Source organism: Pseudorasbora parva, chromosome 1 (assembly GCF_024679245.1).
Source record: "Pseudorasbora parva isolate DD20220531a chromosome 1, ASM2467924v1, whole genome shotgun sequence".
Taxonomy (NCBI): Eukaryota; Metazoa; Chordata; class Actinopteri; order Cypriniformes; family Gobionidae; genus Pseudorasbora; species Pseudorasbora parva.
Genome location: NC_090172.1, coordinates 28838722 through 28865893, shown reverse-complemented (window position 1 = coordinate 28865893; position 27172 = coordinate 28838722). Strand labels below are relative to the sequence as shown.

General features: G+C 38.4%; 1 protein-coding gene across 1 annotated transcript in view; it reads right to left on the bottom strand.

Annotated features, from left to right (window-relative positions):
- The window catches only part of si:ch211-186j3.6 (neural-cadherin), a 309028-nt gene that overhangs the window by 110775 nt on the left and 171081 nt on the right, over positions 1-27172 (bottom strand). Inside the window, exons 8-15 of the mRNA XM_067437563.1 lie at positions 24525-24697; positions 18012-18180; positions 17027-17197; positions 13221-13393; positions 10675-10842; positions 6652-6901; positions 2363-2490; positions 747-933 (exon numbers count right to left, since the gene is read on the bottom strand). Of these exons, the coding sequence (XP_067293664.1) occupies positions 747-933; positions 2363-2490; positions 6652-6901; positions 10675-10842; positions 13221-13393; positions 17027-17197; positions 18012-18180; positions 24525-24697 (1419 nt within the window). The remainder of the gene's footprint in view (positions 1-746; positions 934-2362; positions 2491-6651; positions 6902-10674; positions 10843-13220; positions 13394-17026; positions 17198-18011; positions 18181-24524; positions 24698-27172) is intronic.

Genomic DNA, 27172 nt, shown 5'->3' with positions numbered 1-27172 from the left:
GTAGACATGAGCTAATGACTGTTTGATGTCACTGCCATAAAACGTGTCATAAGCAGGTGACTTTGCTCGAGGTGGCAATATTTGGCAATAACAAGCGCGGGTTTTCACATTTATGTAAAAATCGCTGACTAATTGAGTTTGTTCCTCTAAAAATTTGGATTCCAGCACATGAATAAAATGAATTACTTTTGTACATTTTTTTTTTTTAGCTTTTTTTGTTGTATTTTATGGTTCTAATGTCAGTCAAAACATGGGACTATACTGAGAAAACAAATTTTGTGTCTCACAGCAAACAAAATAATTATAACATGGTAATGTTTTAAGGTTTTACAGTCTTGTGTTGTTTATAATCTTTCAAAATGAGTTTGCAGCAAAAGTCCCACAGAACAGGGCTGCATTTCCCGATTACGTTGTCTCTTAGCGCTCTACGAAGACTCTAAAAGTATAATAATTTTTGCCCCAAGGTCCCATTGATTTCTGACCTGATTTCCAGTTACTTTGTGTATGTATGCACCATGAAAGAAAAACAACCGCTGCCCATCCACGAGAAACACAGTAGTGGTGTTCCTGCATGAAAGTGTTTTTGAAAGAATCAATGAATGATTCAATGACCGGCAGTCAAAATGTCTGTCTGGAACATAAGTGATCCAGACAGTGAAAAAGGAGATTCGGGGAGTGGAATAAATCATTGTATAATGTATAATGTTAAGAAGTTTTTCATATGAGCCACATTAGGCTTGCTGTACCTGAGTTTGGTTGTCCATGCTTCCCTGGCCTGGCTGATTCCCAGGCATCTACTGACTTCACTTCCAAAAGGTAGGAACCCTTGGTCTCACGGTCAAACACAGTCTCCGTATAGATGGTGCCCAGCTCAGGATCAATGCGGAAATACTGAAAGTCTCCACTTCGATCATTCAGTAGAGAGTATGAAATCTGAGACACACACACACACACTCAAAGGGTAAGAAGAAATGACATATAGAAGAGAAACAGTGTGAAGCCTGTCACAGAACTGTTAACAGGCTTGTGTGAAAAGTGCATTAATAATTAGCACCAGTCTTCATGTTACAGCCTTTGTCTGTGCAAATGTGTGTTTAAGAGTATTCAACCTCATCTAATCCTATGTAATTAAACAATCCAGCTTTCTCCTCATAACTTATTCACCCAGCACTCTGAGCAAACACTGAGAACTCACGTTGCTTGTACTGCTGGTAATGCCGGTAACGCACATTGGCAATTTCCCAGCAGGTAAAGCAGAAATCAGGGCCATTCAAGTTAAGAATAATGAAACTAATCTAGATAGCCAAAACCATTGAATTGATGAAGAGGTGCCAACTGCTGTTTCAACAAGCCCCAAACAACAATTATCAGACAAGCTGCTCTGAATGGCCGCACTAAACCAGCATGATGTGGGTATTAAATGATGCCCTGCCGGCCGCATTAGAGCCGAGAACTCAAATAAGAGGCTGAATTAAATGTAAACGGCATAATAAAATGATTGCAGGGGTCAGATTAATAAAACACGCAACAAAACCCATCTGGCACAAAAGGGTGTGTATGTGTATGTGTCGGGTTGTAAGAGAAAAAGAATGATATTATTAGAATGCTATATGAGAATGATTTTTGGCATGTGCAGTTAAAAAAGCTGTTGAAAGACCCCTCTATAAGAAAGAGACCATTTCATCACAGCCTTTTCATTTAGCTAACAGAACATGCTACCTTAAAAAAACAGTTTTACTAATAAGAACACGTTCAGCTAAGACTATTGTGATGCTACAAAAATATTTCAAGTAAATGCTGTTCTTTGGAACATTCCATTCTTCAAAGAATCCTAAAAAACTGCAGCCTTGAAGAAAATAAAATACTTTTTTTCTATACCAAAAAAATTAAATAAAATATTTATACAGAATGAATGCGGCACAGATTTTTTAAAATGTAAACAATAAATCAATCTAAGGCATACATCATGTTTGCCATCCCACTGGAATATGACACAAATAATGCAGAGAAACAGAAATTAGTGTTTTATCAGTATAAATAAGCAAGTTCTGGAGGTCAGTGTTATACAGTATACAGAGTATGCTATTATGCTATTCATCCTGAGCCAAAGCATGGCTTTATCATAGATTATTAAAAAAAGTAAAAAAATAAAAATAAACAGTGAGCATAATGCTTAGTCTAGTATATATATATATATATATATATATATATATATATATATATATATATATATATATATATATATATATATATATATATATATATATATATATATATATATATATATATATATACAGATTCATTCACATATGGAGGGTGACTCAGGGATTAGCTATTTCATTTGAAAAACACCATTTCATACCTTCCCATTCAGCCCCAGATCAAGATCATTGGCTGACACCTGGAGAACTAGAGTCCCGATTTCCACCCCTTCAGTCACAGATGCCTCGTATATGGAGGAGGTGAAGAACGGAACGTTGTCATTGACATCTGTGAACAGCAGACAACCACACAGTCACATTGCAATTAAAACAGCTACATATCCATGGGCCCAGGTGGGATATCCGTTATAAAACTCAACAGGCAATTGATACATGGGCGTCAGAACCACTGAACCATCTTTTTAAGACCAATGATATTGAACCAACTCACTTTTACCATCTATAAATCGGTTCACCTACCTCTAACCAATAAACACTATTATTAAACACATGATGTTTTATTTCCACTTTTGAGATATTTTATTAATTTATATTGAAAATAAATGTTTTTCTGATCTTATATGTGATGGGAAAAGGGAGAAGAGTGAGTTGTATTTTTACATTCATGCCAATAAAGCAATCTTGAATTGAGTTCTGCAAAAGGCAGATTGGAACCTCATGTCGATTTGCATCACAGGTTTCTGCAACGTGCCCTAAGCCTACACTTTTGCCACTGTAAATAACTTAGTGTCTTCTGTATTTCCGTTTGGCCCCAACCAGACATTTGTTAAACAATGCAGACTATCTACTCTATTAAAAATGTTAGGGGGACCCACTCACATTTTTGCTTCAGACACCAATTAATTGATATAACACTTTTCTTTGGTTGTTGCGTAAAGAAAGACTTTTAGATGACTTTACTGTATGTCTGTTGTACAATATGAACTCAGGTTCTCTGCCATTCAAAGAAGCTGATTAATGTGGCCTTGGTTGCAAAGAACATGTAGTTATAGTTTTAAAGGGATAGTTCATCCAAAAATGAAAATGAAAATTCAGCGAAAAAACAAAACAAAACGCCTCTGTCATTAACCCTTTCATGCATGAGTTTAAAATATTCTAACTGACACCCCAGAGTACGTTTTTTTTGTGCGTTCAAGTCCTCCCCTACGAGGTGAGAAGTCGTGTTTACAACATGATGTGCGTTCAAGTCTCTTTGGTCGAAGCAAGATGGGGGTATACCTTGTTTTAATGAATTTAAAAAAAAAAATACAGCATGGTTTGTTTACTTTTGCTTATAGAAAATGAAGAACAAAGAATGCACATCAGGTGAGTAATTATCTTTTGCGTTTTTAATTAATCTATGAAGCCACTGTAAACGGTATTGGTACATATTAGGTTAATTGTTATATTACAGTGCTAGCTTACTTTTTTGTAAACATGACAAAGCCTGACAGTATCATTGGTACAAACTCATTCATTCAACTAAAGATGGTACATCCTTTGATTCTGCCATGTTTCTCACTGACACTCCCCCAACTCTTACAGATCGGGGCTTAAAGAAAATCCCGAACTTCCACTGCTATTTACGACTTTGTGTGGTGGCGCTTATGTGCTTTCAACTTGTAAATACGATCTTTACGACATGACTTGAATGCACCATTTTTAGGTGGACTATTTTTTTGGAATTTTTAGTAAGTGATGGAGGGATAGAAAGCGCTCAGATTTCATCAAAAAGATCTTTGAAGATGAACAGAAGATGAACAGAAGTCTTACAGGTTTGAAACGGGATAACGGAAAAGTAATTAATGACAATTTTCATTTTTGGGTGAACTATACCTTTAACAAGACATTGTTCGTGTTTTCCAGCATAGGCACAACAGTTTGGCCTCTTATATGTGGATATTTTGCCACCAGGAAGTGACTTCAAAGATGCAGAAATATCCTTTGGTAGCTTGAGGAAAATTAAAACTCTGGCTTTCCATAACAGAAAAAAGAAAAATCAGACATCTAAACTTTGACATTATGTCTTATCTAAGCTTTATTACATTAGTGGATTCTGTGTATTCAAGAGAAAAAATAAAACCAAGACTACTCTCCTGAAAAGTGCTTCTATCAGAACTAGAAGGGACATGAGGACATTGGAATTTAGGGTAAGATCTTTAATGGGTTCAATGATTCCAGACACTAATCACCATCTGATGCACTTTGAGGTTTTAATTTTCTATCAGCCAAAGCCATAAACCATGAATTAAACAGGAAGGCCAAATCCATTACAACCTCCTCCCTCCAGCTCTCCCTCATTTAGCTCTGCCTCACTCTATCCCTCTCTTTTAAACATGGCTATACTCTTAAATGGAGAAAGAAGCACTGGTGTAAATAAGTCAGAAGGAACAGAACATATTAATTATTTGTCTGTGGTTTATGCTGAATGATAAAGTTTTTTCCATGAGGATGTTAACCTTCAGATCATGGAACTGATCCTAATCAGGTGCAAGTGTCCGCTCCTACAACTCCAGATGCATTAATATACATATTGTAAGTACAGTAACTGTAGCTAGATCATTATTAAGAAGCATTCATAACTAGGGAAGAGCACAGGGTTCATCCATGAAGAGTGAGCTAGATTAACACTGAGGGGCAAACTCTGTAAATTACAGAGGGAAGTGGTGAGACTTCCTGCAGCGGAAGAGATGAACAGAGGAATACTTAAGCAGAGGCGAACAGGCAGGGTGGGATGAAATAAAAGCTATTAAAGAGTTGTGGCTATATAGGACACATTCTGCAGTAATCATAGTTTAAGAGCATGAATGGATTATAAAAAAGAAATTAACAAGTGTAAAAAAAGGAACTAGATTAGACTAAAAGCTGTCATTTTAAATGCGATTAACGTGTAGATATAAAGACACTTCCTTGTAAATTGCTTTGATGAGAAATAAGAAAGTTCCTTTTAGGGATATAAATGGTTTGTAAACAAGCTTGTAAACCAACAGCACCACAGCGATTACATGCATAGCTTTTTATTTGAATCAGTTCAATCCAACTGCAAATTGTCTAGGTGCAATGGTTATGTGCACTCTAAAATCTGCAAAATCTATTTGCACCATATGTATCCTGAAAATGATAATATATCTGAGTACACAAAGAGATGCATTTCATTCAGTTTACATTAAAGTGTCCCAATTATTCGTTTTCAAATCCCTTTCATGCAGTGTGTTGAATAGCTGTTTGTGAAAGTCCATGACAAATAAAGTTACCTAAAAGTTACCTAAAAGAAATAACAGATTCTGAAATCAAGTCATCGACAATTCCAGTCTCACTGTTACAAACCTACGTCCCCATTAATAAAATGTAACCATTATGCATGACTTACATAAGTTTGTAACACATTTGCATAATGCCAGCTTATGGTCTTCATTGACTGCCCCTTAAAAAAAACTCTAATTTAACCCACCCTCAAACATTGCAGTTGTAGCTGAGGCCTGGAAAAGATTGGTTCGTGTTCTCAACATGTTGATGAGACACTGTTTTTTGTTTGCTGGGCCATCAGAGCAGAGTAGGCTCTCAGAAAGGAGGAGTTTAAAACGACGGAATATTCAAACTAATCGTTCTCAGACTCTGAGAAATGAGGTCAGTGTTTCCTCTAGGATTTTTTCTAGCCGTGGTGGCAGGGGGAGGGGGGGCGTCATGATGTCCCATAGACAACGCCCCCTTCCCCCTGGTGGTTAAACCTCCCCGCCTAAGAATCACAAGCACTCACACACTGGCGACTTTTTGAGACACTTTCTGACACTCTCTAAAAGTATTATAATATGAAAGGCTCCAATATGTTATAGAGCGGCAAAGTGCTTATGCACTTCCAGTGCGCAGAATGATGCGCTTGAAGCAACATGGAGTCACATTGTGCCGCTGTTTGGATGCTGACTGGAAAATGAATGAGGAGAGATGAGTTTCCATTTAACTTAACAACTTAAACATTAATTTGCTTGCATTATGCTATTGAATCAGCTTCAGAAGCCTTGTAATATAGTGCACGAAAAGTTATGGTGCTTTACTTTTTTTAATGCCTTTAGTGGGGCTTAACAATAGTGCGGACGTCACTAAATAATATAAATCGGACGTCACTGAGAAGCTGAAGCCATGGTGGGGAGGAATTTTGGTGTGGCAGGCCGCCACAGCCGAATTAATGTAGCAGAAAAACTAGGGATGATATACAATGCATATTATGAGAAAATTAAGGTTTTTATTTATTTATTTATTTATTTTTAGCTTTCATGCATGCAAACCTATTGTAGGAGACCTCCAAAACAAATTGAGGGACCTTTAAAACGGCATAATATTTTTGCATAATAGCACTGAGGAATGTTTTTTATTCTTGACATACTGTATAATAATACACTGCCATTAATATGAGTAACTTGTTTCTCTCTCATTTACTGCAGATGACCTTTACCTGTGATGTTTATGTGAACAGTAGTGAAGGCCGCCAGGGGTACAGGAGCCACGTTCTGAGCTCGGACCCGAAGCATAAAGTTGCGGGTGGTCTCATAGTCCAGGGGCTCTGCAACGAGTATAGAGGCGGAGCCATCTTCACGATTAGGGGTTAGGTAGAAACGAACAGGCATGTTGCTCTCAGGCACCAATCCATCCTCCAAGTTATAAGTCACCCTCGGATCACCCAGCGGAGAAGTGGCCTTGATAGTCTGAAAATTGAACATTGGTTTAATAAATAAATAAATAAATATTATATATATATATATATATATATATATATATATATATATATATATATATATATATATATATATATATATATATATATATATATATATATATATATATATATATATATATAGATAGATTTGAAAGAATAGTTATTCAGCGAGGATACATTATATTTATCAAAAGTGACAGTAAAGAAAATAATATAACTATTTTAAATAAATTTGGTTCATTTGAAACTTTCTATTCCAATAATCCAGAGTTATTTTAAATTGTAATAATATTTCAAAATATTATTTTGTATCATTTTTCTAATAACATTTTTCTAATAACACATAACACTTGCTCAAGGGTCTCACCTCAGTCGTGGGTGGAGGAGAGCGCTGGTTATTCACTCCCCCACCAACAATTCCTGCCAGACCTTAGACTCAAACCTGCAACCTTCGGATAACAAAACTGACTTTCTAACCATTAGGCCACGAATGCCCTTAAACCATACTTATTTAGCAAATAATAATAATAATAATAATAATAATAATAATAATAATAATAATAATAATGAAAATTGCATGTAAACTGGAGTGAAGAGTTCTGCTCATGTCATGTAAGCATTTTACTGCGATAAAGACCTTACTCTGATTATTATAAATAGTCAGATTATTGGTCCACATGTAAACGCAGTCACTGTTGACGGTCACATCCTTCTATACACGCATTCACAAATTCAAGGCAGCATTTAAAACTGTCAATATAAATCACCATACATGCAATGTATTTGCTTGTTTTTGATTGTTGGCCTACAAGTTCACTTCAAAAATGATCTTATCACTTCAGCACTCCTTGCACATGCAAGTTATTGCAGGCGCATATCAACACGTTATCATACTGCCAAGAAACATCGGCATAATTTAAAAATATATATATATTTTAAACGCTTATCGGCCAATTCCAAGTCCAATTCCAATATCGGGCCAAGTCGTACCGATAATATTGTGCATTCCTAATTTTCATCAACAATATGGTTTGATTCAAATCATTTCCTTATTGTTGTCCAATAACTTATTTGCATTATTTAGGTATTTTTATTTTTTGTTAGGCAATATAATTTTTGATAAGACTTTACAATAAGGTCTAATTTGTGGGTGCTAATTTGTGGGTAACAATGCAAAAACCTTTGGTTACGTTAGTAATAACATTTTGTTCATGTTAGTTCACAGTAAATTAATGTTAACAGATACAAGATGGATCTGAAAATGTTGAGATTAACCTGAACTAAGATAAATAAATCCTGTAGAATTATTGTTCATTCACTGTTGGTCCATGTGAACTAATGCTAACAAAAATGAAACCTCATTGTAAAGTGTTACCATTTTTTAATTAAGTAAGTTGGCCATAGAAGTGCAAAATAAATGTGAAAAGTTAAATAATCTAACACTGGTTCAAACTAGGCTACTGTTTGATTTATGTTCAAGTGTTTGGGACATTACTTTTAATTGGGAGCCTTTTGTTTTTAGAAATTAGGCTCTCAAAGTTTATCAAAATTTGTATTTAGATATTAGCCGACATATCGGTTATCAGCTTTCAAATATAAAGAATTATCGGTTATCTGTATCTGTCAAAATGTTCATATTGGGGCATCCCTAGTTGCCATCTCTGTTTGAACCCTGAAATTGCAGTTATTTACAGAGTTATATTCTTTACGTGGGTTGAGCATCCTCAGGGCGGATGACTCTAATGTTTTGAGGTGTATGTGTGGGTTGTCCATCAATGCACCAGTTGTCAATGATGATTATCGTTTTGAACTTTATGGATTACAAGCTGCCATCAAAAGGCTAGGTTAATTACATACCAGCTGCTGTAAGAAGAGTCCATAAACGATCCACCACCTGCAGCATCCACACACGCAATATAGCCCAGCCCCGACTCGTTTATGTTTACAGATGTGACATAATCACGCAAAGACGAACGGCAGAAACTCAAATTACCCACAGAAAGCTAACAGTACCACTCAAATTAGAACATATTCATTTTTAACCAAAAAAACTTACAGACTGCAGCTTAAATAAACTATACTATAATAATAATAATAATAATAATAATAATAATAATAATAATAATAATAATAATAATAATAATAATAATAATAATAGTTATTATTAATTAATGTCATAAAAAAATAATTCTCAGGTGAACACAGCATGCAGGTAATCTTCATCTTAAACTGCACTTTCTGTCCTAAGTGAATTTAGTCTCTCTTTCCATATAACAATTGAGAATCTCTCTGTTAAAGGGATAGTTCACCGAAAAATGAAAATTTGATGTTTATCTGCTTACCCCCAGGGCATCCAGGATGTAGGTGTGTTTGTTTTTTCAGAATACAAATTAAGATTTTTAACTCCAACTGATGCTCGTATAATGCATGTCAATGGGGTCTTATTCTAATTACATATACGAGCAACAGTTGGAGTTAAAAATCTTCATTTGGATTCTACTGAAGAAACAAGCACACCTACATCCTGGATGCCCTGGGGGTAAGCAGATAAACATAATTTTAATTTTTGGGTGAACTATCCCTTTAATAGGGTATCTTACCATTAGACGAAATACAGTATTGTTCAAAATAATAGCAGTACAATGTGACTAACCAGAATAATCAAGGTTTTTCGTATATTTTTTTTATTGCTATGTGGCAGATGTTATTCTGGTTAGTCACATTGTACTGCTATTATTTTGAACAATATTGTAAATACTTCCTATACAAACCAGAATAACATTTCAATACAAGATCAATTAGGAGAACAACAAGCGTGAACTCTACGTTCTCTATTTTTGTCTTTTATTTATTTTCTTTTTTGTCCCTTGTTTGTGCTGTTCTGTTTATGCTGCTCTTCATAAAATGCTCATCTGCCTTAATAATGGTTTTAATGGCAAAACAAGTATTCCAGGAAATTCTGCAAATGAATGCTTTCAGTGCATTTGTTACCAAATGAAAACAGAAAAAAAGGAAATGTCACTAAATTATCCAATGAGACAGTGATTGACTGACTTCCTAAATAGTGAATGTAATGAAGCAGCTTCCTTAAAATGTGATGCAGAGAATCAGATGATTCATAGCAGGGATACAGAAGCACTGGTTTAAGTGGCGACTGGAGCTTTGATAATCCTACAGCATTTTACCAATAGTTTAAATGGAATATTTGAGTGTGTGTATGTGTGTACTTGTGGATGTGTTTTGTGACAGGCTGTGTGAAGACTCTGTGTGGTCGAGCAGAAAGCACAGACTGTCAGTTGTAACCGCCAGTACATGACAGTAAAGTCGACAGTGTCTGGGAACTCAAGCCCCTCAAGGAATATCCACAACCTTATTGTGGGATTAAAATTTATCCACATCCATCATAGCATTCCTTCACTGCACACATGAAAGACATAGTCATTAATGGAGTGCCTCACAGGTGTGCCTCAAAGGCCAAAGTAATAAATCACTTAGCAGAAGCTTTATGTTTGTTTTGCCTCTTGCATTTGGTCCTGCATTCACAGTATATTTAGCATGGTGAAACTGACACCTTTATGTAATAAATATTGGTGGAATCACTGAAATACACAGCTTACCCCGTATGACATTGATCCTGTTTTTTTTTTCTTTTTTTCTTTTCTTTTTTTTACTGAAGTAAAAAGCAGGCATAAATCTACATAATTGACATATCTGTAGAGCTCTAGTACATTATAAGTGTTCAGCATAATGTTAAGTACATACCACAACTGGAGTGTCTCTGACAGTGTTTTCAGGTATGATGACCTCGTATTTGTCTTTCTCCCACTGTGGAGGCTGGTTCTTCACATTAGTGATGGTGACAGCCAGCTCGACTGAACTGCTCCGATTCCCTCCATCTGTAGCGATGATCTGCCTGCTGATGTAGGTCCTCTGGAAACAATCACATTTTTATTGACCCATGTCAAATACAATTTAAAATGGGAAATTTGAAAATATGCTAAGACAGGGGTTTTCAAACTGAAGTCAAGGATGAAATATTTAAATAAAATAAGAAAAAAAATAAGAAAATATTTTTTCCAAATTATTTTAGGAATGTCAAATGTGGAATGTTAGCTTAAGCTATTAAATATTTTTAACAAAATTAACACATTAAAAAGAACTTGATAATACTGCTGTTTCAAAGTGTTTAAAAAGCAGAGTTTGATTTTTTTGCATTATTTTATTTGAACTTAAATACACAAATTTACATATAAAATGCATACAAAATATAGTACATTACATTCCTATCAAAACAATACATGAGTGACTACTGCAAATGAAAAGACATGAAACAGATCTTATCAATAAATGTTTACTAATTCAAAAGCCGAATACAACAATTACATAAGTAAGCTATCAAAACATTGTGACATTATATTTTAATTTTCATGTAACAGAGTAAAGCGAATAATAGCTGCATGCGACACTGTAATCCTAACGTTCGCGTTGTATATGCAGACTATGTGCATGACTTTCCAGAGTGTAGCATGGAACGGTGTAACATGGGTTCAAAGAAGTTGATCATTCCCTTGAATGCCTGCAGAGTGTGGGCTTATATCATTCACTATAAAATCCACAAGTAAATCTGTTATTACCCGTCTTCTCCTAATCGGGCATTTACAGAAATAAAAAAAACGTGTTCACTAACATTTGCCTTTGTTGTTGGATGTTTCAATCGTAGGTGGTTGCGCGGAGCTGTTGTCTTTTAAAATAGTTTTACTTAGTTGGTGGGATATATTAGGCAAGGGTCAAATTGTGATCAATAGACGACTGGGTCAGAGCATCTCCAAAACTGCAGCTCTTGTGGAGTGTTCCCAGTCTACAGTTGTCAGTATCTATCAAAAGTAGTCCACGGAAGGAACAGTGGTGAACCAGCGACAGGGTCATGGATGGCCAAGGCTCATTGATGCGCGTGGGGAGCGAGGGACCGTGTGGTCCGACCAAGCAGACAAGCTACTGTGTAGCTCAAATTGTTCAAGAAATTAATGCTGGTTCTGACAGAAAGGTGTCACAATACACAGTGAATCGCAGTTTGTTTTGAAAGTGGCTGCATAGCTGTAGAAAAGTCAGGGTAAACATGCTGACCCCTGTCCACCGCAGAAAGCGACAACAGTGGGCACAAGAGCATCAGAACTAGACCACAGAGCAATGGAAGAAGGTGTCCTGGTCTGATAAATCATAGGACGAAGACACGCCAGCAGAGGCAGTGTGATGCTTTGGGCAATGTTCTGCCGGGAAACCTTGGGTCACACCATCCATGTGGATTTTACCTTGACACGTACCACCAACCTAAGCATTGTTGCAGGACCATGTACGCCCTTTTAATGGAAATCGCATTGTTCTGTATATATTATCTCTTTATAATATCTATCACACAGCTGTCTTCATTTATCTCTTTTTATAAGGTATTGGGTCCTCCGGAAAGAAAATAAGAATATCCTTGGCATCTAAAAATGTAAAACCAAGAATGACCTTTAAATGAAACTGTGTCAAGTGTGTTTTTGTATGTCAACACAACAGATAGATACATCATTGTATTTGTTGTCATCTCATTGCAGATGCATGTGCAAATCACTGATGCTGTGCATTCACAGCATTCTGCTTCGTATAGCAGGCTGCCTGCATGTAGAATGATGTGAAATGACAGCTAAACAATTTTCGCCCACTCTCTGTAATAGCTCAAAGAACGTATACAAACGCAGAAACACAGAGAAACAAAACCTCATGATATACGCCAGCGACACAAGACTTTGGTAGTCATAGCAACAGTAACAAAGGTCTCTTGTCAAAGGTGGTCCAATATCAGTGGCTTTCAAACCTAAACACCTACTCTCACTCTCACTCACAAACAAATACCTCATCAATAACAACTATCAATGCTAAAACAAGTCTTTTGTATTTATGTGTGAGGTTGTTTCAGACATCAGCTTTATTGAAACAAGCAGAATCCTTAAAATACCTGCTATATCTTTCACAATGCAGTATCTTAAAACTTCATACAGAAACTATATAAAATTCATGTTGCAAGTGCAATTGTGGATCTCTTTTCACACACCTCAAACTCCTGCTCTCTATGAGAGTTTAATGATGAATCATTCTGCTGGAAAGTATTCCTGAGAAATCTCAAGTCTGAAACTTGCTTTTTAAAACTCTCTGAGTGCGTGGAGCAGACACATACATTCACACTGGTAAACTCAAAACCACTTCACATTTGAGGAGTTCACTCCATTCAAACTGAGCCCAAGCTGGCTGTTTGGAGCAGGACTGACCTGAGAGATGGGCTGGTTAACGTAGATCCAGCCAGTGAGTGGATTGACTCGTAGATACTCCGGCTGCTCCTCGGACATGGAGTAAGTGATGGCCGCATTAGTGCTGTAATCATCATCATGTGCTGCCACTCGCAGGAAACTGGTACCAATCATGGTGTCCTCGCGCAAGAAGTCTGTTAGAGGGAAGTCTCTGATTATTTACCATGCGCTGGAAACACAGTTCTGCTGTTGATACAGTATAGAGTTTTGTGATGTAGTTTTAGTCATATGTGAAGGAAATGACTTCTCGAAAAAACAGCTTCATCAGAAATCATACGCAAGTGCTTTTTGCGTTGTATTTGGGCTTAAGAAATTGCACTTGTTTTCAGTTTGACATATGAGCCTTTGGGTTTAATAGGACGATATAAAATGATACAGAACATACAAGCCTGGGGGAGCTAGTCTGTGTATGCAGGGAAATTCCCCATACCTGTTCATTCGAAGTGTGTAAGTGAAAAATCTTAGTTTGAAGGGCTCTGGCCCTTCCCCTTAATCCTAACACTTCAGCCAAAAGAGAATCGAGACCCCGACGGGAATCTTATTTATATAGTGTTTATAATAATGTTTGTATGGTTTGTTAATGTTGATTACTGTTTAGATGTACATAAAAGGCTAAATTAAATCTGTTCATCATATAAATCAAAAAGAAAAAAGAAAGAAAAAAGGAGACTTGAAAAGGAGATCAAAGTGCTCAATTCATATGGATTAATTTTACAATGCCTTTATAACCTTTTTTGGTTCAAGTTTTGGTTACCTGGAATTTTAAAGGAGGAACATAAACTAAATTTGATTTAAATATCTTAATTTGTGTTTTGAAGATTAACCAACGTCTTGAGTGTGGAATGACATGAGTCAATGATAACAGAATATTCATTTTTTGGTGAACTATTTCTATAATATAGTGGCCAGATACTATCTGATAATTCCCTCAAGTACCATAAGGAAAGAATCATAAAACACGTGTTGTTTAACTGTCCATTGTGCCGATGGATAGTATGCACATGAAGTTTGCCTCGATGTTGAGAGTGGCGTGAGAGTTGTATCTCAGAAGTGGGACGGATGTTAATTTTTTGTGTGTGTTTTTTGGGGACACATCATCAGTAGTGTACCTTTGAATCAGGGGGTGTTTCGGCCATTCAACACTATACACTCTCATCAAAGGTGGCCAGCTAAAGGGAATCTTAAGGCACTTAAGAACTATATTAAAAAAGATAGTTCACCCCAAACTGAAAACTCTCACCATTTATTCGCCCTCATTTCATTCCAAACTCATAAGGCTTTGGTTAAAATTCGAAACACAAACAAAGTTATATATTAATTGAACCCTGAGTGATTTCTTTCACTCCACTGAAAGTTGGGGGTGGGCAAATTCTCCAAAAATTTCATATCAAAATCTTATTACAAAGATTTTGAGATGTACTGTTGAAAATATCCAGACTATAGCAAGTCTGTGGACTTATCTATTTGCACAATTTAAAACACAATATTGCATCAAACAATCAAAGTAGTCATTAAACCCTGAGTTAAACTTTAAAATCTATAGAGTCTTCCCTGTATGAATTAAATATGCATTGATTCTTAATAAAACTAAAAAAGTTATTCAGTCAAGAGCAGTGCGTGATTTTGTCTTTGTCTTTTGTGTAACATTAATGATACATTAATCATTCATTTGTTGGTACACTGCCAAATAAATAAATAAATCTTTAGTATTTTGACTTCTCCCCAATCTTAAAATTCTTAAATCAATATGCATCTACTAGATAACTAAAATAACAAACACATATTTTTTTGATCTAGTAATTGATATAAGAATTAGGGTTAGGGTTAGGAGACAAACATACTAAGTAAGAAAAACATTGTTGCAGTATATTTGTATTGAGTCTTTAAGACCAAATGCATGGATCTAATATAATGACACATATCCAATTTCTTTCCCAGCTGTTTATTTCCCTAATTCATAAGTGACTGTCTCATCTAAATACTAACTAAGATGGATATTTTGACAAATTTTTGTGTATATTTGACTGCTAGGTGTGCACATAAAACCCCAAGTATACTTTGCTTGTGCGTGTTCAGCTCCGTCCCTCAGTGTGCACACATAAAGCATATTTTAACATCATTACAAAGAAATAAAAGATGACAATTTCTATGATTCACTTTAAAAGTAGATTGTGGACGTCTTCGACATATTGTCCACCCCTATTGAATGGTAAACAAAACTTAAAAGGACCAAAAAGTTAATAAAGTGTCATAAAACAAATCCATATTTGAATGCTTTAATCAAAAATGAAGAGATACAATCACTTGATATGATGAACAGGCTTTTAATTGCATATAAACACATGTACCAAGAGCACATCACATACGGTAAACACAAAAGCTTGTGCATGCAAACCTCATTGGTTTTTCGTGTGTTTATAATAATGTTTGTATGGTTTGTTAATGTTGATTACTGTTTAGATGTACATAAAAGGCTAAATTAAATCTGTTCATCATATAAATCAAAAAGAAAAAAGAAAGAAAAAAGGAGACTTGAAAAGGAGATCAAAGTGCTCAATTCATATGGATTAATTTTACAATGCCTTTATAACCTTTTTTGGTTCAAGTTTTGGTTACCTGGAATTTTAAAGGAGGAACATAAACTAAATTTGATTTAAATATCTTAATTTGTGTTTTGAAGATTAACCAACGTCTTGAGTGTGGAATGACATGAGTCAATGATAACAGAATATTCATTTTTTGGTGAACTATTTCTATAATATAGTGGCCAGATACTATCTGATAATTCCCTCAAGTACCATAAGGAAAGAATCATAAAACACGTGTTGTTTAACTGTCCATTGTGCCGATGGATAGTATGCACATGAAGTTTGCCTCGATGTTGAGAGTGGCGTGAGAGTTGTATCTCAGAAGTGGGACGGATGTTAATTTTTTGTGTGTGTTTTTTGGGGACACATCATCAGTAGTGTACCTTTGAATCAGGGGGTGTTTCGGCCATTCAACACTATACACTCTCATCAAAGGTGGCCAGCTAAAGGGTGATCAAACCTGAGCTTGTGTCCCTTGCCCAAAATAATAATAATAATTTGGCACAGCCCACGGGACTTTTTAAGGCAGGGGCATCCTTTTCCCTGACTCAAGCCTAGAGCTGACCTGGGGTTATGGCCTGGGTTCTCAAGTGGGGTGTAGGCTGGGGAGATTAGTGAGTTGGTCATGTTGTTGCTCTTTGAGCCCAGCAAGAGTCCTTCCGCCTAATCCATATCCACTGGCTGCTTCTTTCGGCCGCTTCAGAGACTGATCTAATTGTCTGCTGCAGAGCCTGTCCATGGATGCCAACGTCTTTCAGCAGTCTGATGGTGGAAGAAGCCATTCAACCTCTGCATCCCACTTCAACCAGATAGAGTTTTGCTTTTTTTATGGTTTTTGAAAACCATAAAAAGCATGTGTTGTGCATAAGATTCCTGGATTTCGTGAAAATGCAAGGCATTTCACTTTAATCTTCAGCTACAATGCTTCAAAAAGAAATCTGTTCTAAACTGTTCTAAACAAAGATCATTTTTGAATGGCTTTGTTTTGTAATTGTCTCATTTCCGTATATAATGTGGTCAGACTTTTTTTGTTGTTGCTAGAATCTTCACACAAAGCACCTGCCTAGGAAGTGTGAAAAAGCTTGCAACAACTTGGATATTAAATTATACTTAGTGCCTATATTTATTAGCACTGTAGAAGGTATGAAACATGCTGTAAAGAAGTTGATTATTACTTACATTCGTAGCGTAAGTTCTCAAATTTGGGGCTGTTGTCATTTTCATCAAGGATCAGAATGTTTAGTTGGCAGATGCCTATGAGGGGGTCTGCCGCTTGGTCCGTGGCAGTCACCGTTACTGCATACTCCCTCTGCCTCTCCCGATCAAACTTCATTGCAGTTACGATAACACCTGAAATTGTACTTCTATTACCATGGAGATTCTGTTCACCAGTAGTTAAACAACATTTACCAGATTCTATCCTTTCACAGTCCTACAGATAATTCAATATTGTTGCCTATATTATGTGTTAAAGTAAGTCTACATCTCCATTTAATCTCATATAATGAGGAACGAAAGGATCTTTTGAAATCAAGCAAATAACGTTATTTAGACACAGCAGTATTGTGGGAAATATTATTTCATTTTTGTGCTTGAGTTCACAGTCAAATCAGTTCCCATTTGCATTTGAGAAGTCATTGCAAATGTACCTCATGTTTCTCCCACTGCAATCCATTCCTATTTTCTCTCTTTATTCTCCTCCATAAAAGACACGCTGATTGATGTCCAATGAACAGTTACATTTCATAAAGCATTCCATTTCTTTAAAAAAGGGACTTGAGACGACACATTTAAATGCTGTCTTTTTTTCTCTCTTTGAGCGTTGGCACGTTTTGAAAGGCTATGATTAAAGTGAATTAAACTCAAGTTTGAATTCATGAAAATACTTCGGGGTGGGGTGGGGGTGATGTTGGTGATGATTCTGACATTATAAGAGAGTGCTCAATTAGACGTATATAAAAAAGGTTGTGATAACTTGTTACCCTATACATTTATTATTATTATTTTGTAATCATGTGACTTATCTCAGATAACATCTCAAATGACATCCCTGATTTTGAAAGGAATGACAATGGAGACATCTACTTTCAGGTTCTTAGTACAGTAAGTGGGTATACACTGAACCATAAATGAGCTCACTGAATAAGTGTGCTTGAATCGCTACCTGTTTCTGGTTCAATGCTGAAGGCAGGAACAGTGCTGTCTTTATGCATAAAACCATATGTAACTTTTCCATTGGCTCCTTCATCAGCATCATCTGCATGGACCTGCAGCACAAATGTTCCTGCTGGCTTATTTTCCAGAACAGAAGCCTTCTCCTTATACTCTGCACACTGTGGGAGGGTAAAAAAAAGAAGGAAACAAAAGGGTAAACCAAATATAATAAGGTAGTTTACACTTGGCCAGATCACAAGTGGCCAGCCGAGATACATTATTGTTTAATGTATCTAGTGTCTCAAATGCATATATAGCAGGATCTCTTAGGGCCACAGTGACTCTGTGAACTAGTACTAATACTAAGTCATAGTAATAGTAAGTAAAGAAACAGAAATAGAGTGACTGGGAAGAAAGAAAGTCAGATGATCAGTAAAGAAAAGAAAGAAAATCAGTAAACATTGTAGACTGGACGCACAATGACAGTATGAAGAATGAGAGAGGAGGCGTATTAATCCTTATCTCTTTGGTTCTGTTGAGATTCATCTCTGTTTTATAATTGAAGCGCCCTTGAATCAATTCCATCCCACTGAATCTGTGGAGACGTCTGGAATAAGCCTTGATAATTCAGCCATGCTCCACCACCCACACACCTTCTTCATCCTTGCATGTGTGTATGAGTGTGCGTAATCGCAAAAATAAAGCAAGTGCTGCCTCCCTTTCATCATTAGTTTGCTTAGCTTAAAAGAGCTAAGGTTAGATGAGACTCTGGAAAACAAATACAGTAAATAAATACGTTTAAAACACATGGCGACAATTCCCAAATCAGTCCAACAGCTTTTCCTTTGATGGCCACTTCTGACACCTAATTAATAACAAGGGACTCGGCCCTGTCTGTGATGGGTCTTTCATCCTGCAGCTAGCTAAAACCCGACCCCTAACTCTGTGTTGTTCAATCAGTAAGGTGAGCATCAAATTCCATAAGGTCAGAAACGGAAACATCAAGCCATCTCACAAACCTCCGGAAACCTGGCAATACAACACACAACTTCTCAGTGGAGTACACGGCCAGTGATGTTCATAAATCATCAGATATGATGGTGGATTAGGGAGGAGATTCAGGTGATTTTTATATAAAACCAACAAACAAAGAACTTCACTTCTTAGTAACAACCCTTTCCCCCCACTTAACACTAGAACCACCACTGGGTAAAGATTACCCATTGCTGTTGTTTTTGTTGTTGTTGTTGTTTTATGTACATGACAGATTTTCAATAAAATATCCAAGGCTCCTAGGCATTGACTTGTACTAAAATAGTGTTATTTACAATCCCCTAATGTTACTTTTTCGTTATTGTTCTTAAATGTCTATTTAGAATATTTTAGTAATTTAAATAACATGGCTAATCTTAATATGTGATTAATGACATTTTATTAAAATATTACACCACCCAAATATGTATGTATTTCCTTCTAATTCTCATTGTCATTGCAGGCTGATATTCTGATAGGCTGATATAGCCTATATTCACCAAAAAGTGATTAGTGTAGCCTACTTAAAATAGCATAAAACAACCGGGAAGAAACATAGATGATGACTAAAAGTAATAATTTTATACATTACTTTATGAAGACAGTGGGAAAATACAGTGGCATATTACGCTTTTTAGCTGTATCACAACAGTAATTATCTTCATTCATGAGTAAACTTTACCGACTGGCAGTTTTAGGTATGCAACAACCCCTGGCAGTTCTAGTGTTAAAAAGGTCATGCAAAGGTATTGAGAAGGATAATTACAGGAGGAAAATAATAATAAATAAATCGAAAGCATGCATAGAATAGAATGGGTACCAAAAAACGAATGGGGTTAAAATCTCTGAAGCTGGGCAACTGCATCAAGAAAAAAAGTCTGGCTCTGAGTTCTTATAGCGGAGCAAGAACTGCCACTTTAGCTGGCTCAGAAAATAAAGAGATGTCTTGCGTCTCAGTGGAGGCTAATTTACTTCACAACCTGCCAAGAGAAACTCCCCAAATGACAAAATGCTCCACAGACCTAAAGAGAAGTTTAAGTATTAAACATCGGCCCACGGCCAAGCATCTCTTCACCTCACTGTGCAACCTGGGGAGATTAAGACCCTCTAAATATCTCCAGTGTTGCATTCAACCCATGTTTAACCATCAAGAAGCAAGCAGACCCATAATGATTCAGCACATATTTCAAACATTTAATTAAACAGTCTTCAGCTGATCAAGCATCAGCCCATGTTGCTCTGATAATATCTCGGGGGGAGAAAAAAAACAGAGGGAGTGGATCAAATGAAAAGGAAAGTAAAGAGGGCGAATATTCAAGTGAAGGATAAGGAGAAAAGACAAAAACTTTGCTCCAAATACCTACACACCAAGAGAGACAGCATTTGAAGATGTCATAGTTGGTTTCCTGATGTAAAGGATGTTCAAAAGGAAGGCAGTTCAATGCACTGCCTAAAAATCTTACTTTTTGCCACACCTGCCAATGGCTGGTAACGTTAAAGGTCCCATGGCATGGGTTGTTTTGTTTTATAATGTTTCCTGGGGTGTATTTATATTGATAGTTTGGTTTTTACATGAAAAAATAAAATTTTAGAAATAAAAGGCATTTTTTTTCTATACTGATATTAGCCCTCTGTTTAGAATGCTCTGTTTCAAGAGGCGTGTATGCTGTGAGTCTTCAGTGAAAACACCCACTGTTGTGATTGGCTGACATCTTTGCATTTAAAATTAGATAACCTGCGGATGGGGGCGTGGTTTAGCTGGAGCAGCTGCAGCGCTGCCAGTCGAGAGAGAGAAAGACAGAAACGGAGCTGGGGATAGATTGCTGAGGAAGTGTTAATGTACCGAGTTTTTGAGAGCAAACTCGACATCGACATGAATACAGTAAGAGCTTCTGTTGAGCATAATGATCAGCGTCATTCAAACGGCAGTTTGGGCAAGTGTGAACTGCAGATAAACGCGTGACAGACCGATCCGAACATTATAAAGAGTGTTTTTTGATTGCTCTCTGTAGTATAATCATAATCATTGCTGCTAACAGAAATGAGTGAAGTTGATCGTTTTAGTCACTGGCTTCCATCCGAACTCACTGATCCCAGATCAGGCATTAATGAACACTGTTACTCACTGTTTGTGGCGGTGCTGTTGAATCCGTGTGGTAAAGCCTGTGCTGCTGACATCCACTGATAAAACTGACTCCTTTCTCTACTAATTCTCTGGGCGGGCAAAGCAGAGGAAGGGGCGGTAACGTTTCCTGGTATGACGTCATAACAGGATAATTCAAGATCAGCTCATCTGAGCTCTCAGTTTCTCAAAGGCAGAGAAAGACAGCCAGAACTCGTTTTATACTGATCAAAATTTCTAGCGACTTGAGGACAACATTCAGGCTAGCGGAACTCATATTAATGTTGAAAAACCTCATAAAATAAAATATTCATGCCATGGGACCTTTCAAAAAGAATACCAGACAAGTAACAGTAGTTTTCAGGTAGAGACATTGAGTAAAGTAATCAAAGGTAAATGACACCAGATAGATTTCACTGTAAAAAATATAGGCAAGGCAACTTCAATAAGGATTAAACAGTCAAGATCAGTGAGTGATTTTTTTCTTTGTTTGACTAACTGTCACATGCCTGTGTCCTGTCTTGTGTGCACATGTGGGTTTTGTCAGTATGGTCTTTGTGCTTATGCCATTTTCTGATCCCTCCCCCCTTGTTATCTGATTAGTGTTTCATTTCTCCCACCTGTTCCCTCTTAATTTCTTCCCTTTATAAGCTCCTTGTTTTTGTCAGTCTTCGTGGAATCCTTGTTATGTCTACGTATCCTGTTTCCCTGTGTTGGTGTGTTTATGTTTTTGGAACCAGTTGTTTTGCCCCCTCTTGGGCTTTGTTTTATGTTGTTTATTTTATGTTTAATAAATTCACATTTCTCTGCAATTGAGTTCTCACCTTCGTTTCTTTAGTGTAACGTGACAGAAGGATTCCACCATTATGAGAACTAAGCGGAGAACGGACTCGCCGCAACCACCAACCTCTACTGTCTCCTGTCCTCAATGGGACCGTATAGTCAAGGTGAGATCCCTGGCTGCTATGAGGCAACGGGGAACTGACTTAAGGGAGTTTGCGCAGGAGTTCAGGAGGGCGGCGGAAGGACTCGGTTACAACCACAATGCTTTGAAGGACCTTTTCAATTATGCCTTGGATGAACCATTTGAGTGGATCGTCATTAGAGCACTGGATGGTTTAACGTTTGATGCAGCGGTGGATTATTTCACTGGCCAGAGGAAGAGGGCTCTTCCCCTGAGTCCGGTGGTCCCAGTTCCGGTGGTCTTGAAACGGAGGAGGAGAAGGAAGGCTCCCTCCGTGCCTGTTCCGGTGGATATAGCTCCGGTGGTGCCTGTGCCAGTGGTCTCTGTTCCTGTGGTCTCTGTTCCGGTGGTCCCTGTGCCGGTGGTCCGATGGACTCTGTGCCGGTGGTCCGTGTTCCGGTGGACTCTGTACCGGTGGTCTCCGTGCCGGTGGTCCCTGTGCCGGTGGTCCCAGTACCAGTGGATCGTGTGCCGGTGGTCCCAGTGCCGGTGGATCATCTTCCGGTGGTCCCGATGCCGGCAGATCGTATTCTGGTGGTCCCAAGGCTGGCGGATCATATTCCGGTGGTCCCAGTACCAGTGAATTGTGTTCCGGTGGTCCCGGTGCCGGCGGATCGTGTTCCGGTAGTCCCAGTGCCGGCGGATCGTGTTCCGGTGGTCCCAGTGCCGGCGGATCCTGTTCCGGTGGTCCCGATGTTGGCGGATCGTGTTCCGGTGGTCCCGTTGCCGGCGGATCGTGTTCCGGTGGTCCCGATGCCGGCAGATCGTGTTTCGGTGGTCCCAGTGCCGGTGGACACTGCTGGACCGGAGAAGTTTCCCCGGCGCCCTGCCCTCCCTGCGCCACTGAGGCGCCCTGCTCTGCCTGCGCCACTGAGGCGTCCTGCTCTCCCTGCACCGCCCCGGTGCCCTGCTCTCCCCGCGCCGCTGAGGCACCCTGCTCTGACCGTGCCGCCCTGGGCGCCTGAACTTTGTGGGCCACCATGGCCTCCTGAAAATTTTGTTTTCCCCATTCCTCCCTTGTTGACCTCTCCCTTATTTGTTCCTTCCTTCTCTGTTTCCCCTGTCCCTCCCATCCAGCCCTGGTCTGTCCCTCCCGTCCCTCCGTGGTCTGTCCCTCCCGTCCCTCCGTGGTCTGTCCCTCCCGTCCCTCCGTGGTCTGTCCCTCCCGTCCCTCCGTGGTCTGTCCCTCCCGTCCCTCCGTGGTCTATCCCTCCCGTCCCTCCGTGGTCTGTCCCTCCTGTCCCTCCGTGGTCTGTCCCTCCCTGGTCTGTCCCTCCCGTCCCTCCCTGGTCTGTCCCTCCCTTGTCTGTCCCTCCCTTGTCTGTCCCTCCTGTCGCCCCCGTCCCGCCCTCCCGTCGCTCCCATCCCTCCCTGGTCTGTCCCTCCCGTCCCACCTTGGTCTGTCCCGCCCATCCCTAGTGGAGCGTCTGGTAGCCGCTCCTTAAGGAGGGGGTAATGTCACATGCCTGTCCTGTCTTGTGTGCACATGTGGGTTTTGTCAGTATGGTCTTTGTGCTTCTGTCATTTTCTGATCCCTCCCCCCTTGTTATCTGATTAGTGTTTCATTTCTCCCACCTGTTCCCTCTTAATTTCTTCCCTTTATAAGCTCCTTGTGTTTGTCAGTCTTTGTGGAATCCTTGTTATGTCTACGTATCCTGTTTCCCTGTGTTGGTGTGTTTTGAGTTTATGTTTTTTGGAACCAGTTGTTTTGCCCCCTCGTGGGTTTTGTTTTATGTTGTTTATTTTATGTTTAATAAATTCACATTTATCTGCAATTGAGTTCTCACCTTCGTTTCTTTAGTGTAACGTGACACTAACATTAAAAACGCTAAGAGCAGCAGGATTACACAAACATGATTTACGGCAAATGTGTGAATCCAATGTACTGATATGGTTTAACATGCATTGTCTTTGTCTACTGTTTAAGCTCACTTAAACCATAACTGACTATGTTTACTAGGATACTTACCAAGATTTATTTTTGACATAATGTTTAAAATCAATTGGTGTGGTTTTTGTCCATTCAAGCACAAGACGTAGAAGAGATCCCTACTCATTATTTGCGTGGCTTTCTGGGCACATGTTTTGGATGTGTGCACACATAACTTTCCACGCAGTGTGTGAGTAATAAATGGAGCTCCCGTCCCTCCGTGGTCTGTCCCTTTTACATCTTGCGCTTGAATATTTAAATTGGCAAGGCGATCAGACAGACAGACAGACAGACAGACAGACAGACAGACAGACAGACAGACAGACAGACAGACAGACAGACAGACAGACAGACAGATAGATAGATAGATAGATAGATAGATAGATAGATAGATAGATAGATAGATAGATAGATAGATAGATAGATAGATAGATAGATACATACACAGAAATAAGATGATTAATATACACAGTACCTTTTCAAACACAGGCTTATTGTTGTTTACATCGTCAACTCCTACAATGACCTGGGCAATGGTGGAGAGTGACTGCGGCCCACCAGATGCGTTATCATCTGTTGCTGTTACGTTCAGGATGTACTTTACTCCCTGAAGTCTAGGAGATGGGCTGGAGCGGAGACGGATCAATCCTGTGTGGGGTGACAGTCAGACATTTATAGCAACATTTAATTGGCCATTACCCTCGTCTAAATCCCACTCAAACAGCATTCAACCTCAGTGCCTCCACTGAATTGGCAACTGATTCCTCGTTAGTTCGACACAGTATTAATAACACCTCATCTGAACGTGTTTATTAGGGAGTCGGATAAGCCAGGTCTGAGCTGCGCTCTTTGCATGCAATGTTGCATTCCGCATGCAACTGTCGACTCTCGTTTTATACAGTATATGAAATATAATCACATAAATGATACCAAACTTGATGAACACACATGAACCCATGGGGACTAATCTCTCAGCACTCATTCATAATGCAGATAGGCTGTATCTGACCTTTAAGGCAATGATGAGTATATTTGCCATTCCTGAGGTTTGTACTATGCAAAAATCCTGCATATATTGTATGTTTTCATGGATGGATGTATGTGTGTTGTTGTGAATGTGCCAGGGAAACCGTTATGCTTCATACATTGTGTCTTATCTTCGGAGACAGCCGGAGTCAGCTCCTATGTGACCCTCCGCGGTACACCATGCAGTGCCACCTCCTTCAGGAGAGCGCATTAGACTCTGCTGCATTCAGCTCTGCATTCATAATCTGAAGAGCTAGATGACTGCTATCTCCAGCTAGCAGCAAAGGGACATTAAAGAAACCAGCACATCAACTGACACAGACTTGGCAGGAGGGAAATCACATGTACCCTAGTTTCTTGAATTGATTCTAATGCATAACACTAGTCCTTTTGTGGCACAACTCAGGGGAAAAAGAACATGTAATCAATTCTAATTCAATCTGAACACCCCTAGCCGCACTACTTCCCCATCCAAATGTTAGTGGGGGCCGAAATGATTGTGTTTGTGTGTGTGTGTGTGTTTGTGCGTTTTGTGCCATGGGGAGCCTTGTCACAGGTTCTAACTCTATTCTCTCGACAGTTGTATCAACTGCAGGCTATGAGAGCCACAGGCTAATCAGTTGAGTCTCTGCTAACGTTTTTCAAAACCAATGTTTCAAAGCATACAGAGGCATTACTATGGTATGCATCACCGTCAATTAATTTAAACCAAAATATACACATAATTTAATAAACTGCTCAAGCCAGGATAAAATATTGACAAATTGGCAGCTTGAGCAACATACATTTTTAGTGATGATCCACATGCGAATTATCTGTCCTTGAGCTGGAAGTGTCTATTATGATTAGTATGTAGTACACTGGAGCAGTCTAGAACAGGACACAGATGGAAGAGGCAGCCAGCACATATCACTGCACGTCAAACATAGAGAAGATGTTTCTCCAGGGGCATGACAAACAAATGTCTCCATACATACGGGTGAGGGGCATGCCCCTGGCTCTCTCTTTACGCCAGTTTACATCACTGTCATGTCCAATCTGAGCTAGGGCAAACCATATACCCAAAATATGGACAATTTTTCACCCTGAAAATAATAAAAAAATATACATCAAAAGAACTTGTTTGAGCCCCTTAACCTACATTATCCAGGCTAAAATAAATATTTATAATTGCACACAGTAAAAAAAAACATAAAAAACAGGCTCATTGAAAAAATTTGTCACCACCTATATTTTTGCAAAACTCTAAACACATTTACTGCAGTTTCTAGCTAAAATAAACACTAGAGGAAGTAACAGCGCTGTACCGTGACAGTCCCTCCTGAAATTGCTGTGATTGACAGTGATAAACATTGCAATGGACTGGACAAAACATCTCACAAGATGTCAAAATAGCTCAGTGCACAAAAGTGAGTCTGTTATTGGCTGTATGCGTTCAGCAGCATCTACTGTTAAAAGGGAAAATATATTGTATTTATAATTTTTATTTTTATTTTGTCACAATGGTTAAATAATTAACCCTTCTAGGCTGTTGGGGTCTGGGCTAAATGGAAAAAAATGGCATGAGGCTTTGTGAATTTTCCTTTACTTACCAACGCACTTCAGAACAATAAAAGTACTAAAGTTTGCTATAATAACAATTTAATCATCTTTTAAAATATTTATGCAAATGAGCTGAAATGTCCCTCTGCAGCCATCTACTGGTTATATTAGCCATTTTCATAAATGTGCTTGTTTACAACAGGTGGCAGAAATAATCCACTATGCGTGACACATTGTCCATGCTATCTTTGTGGTTTTTGTTTTTGTTTTGTTTTTTTAGAAAAATATAAAAAAAAACTACTAGGCCAGTGTTATATTTTGTTCATTTAAGTACTTAAAATTTCCCAAATGTTTCCAACTATTTGTAAGTTGTGAGAAAATTATTATTTTAACCAAGGATCTGGACATGTGAGGTCGTCACCTGTTAATTGCGTCATATTTGCGTTAACCTCGGTTTCCGGTTTTATTTTGCAGAAGCGCTTTACTCTTACTCCAATGTGCAACAAGTGTCACAGAAGCCACAAAGTGAACAGACAGAGTAACGTCATAACATAA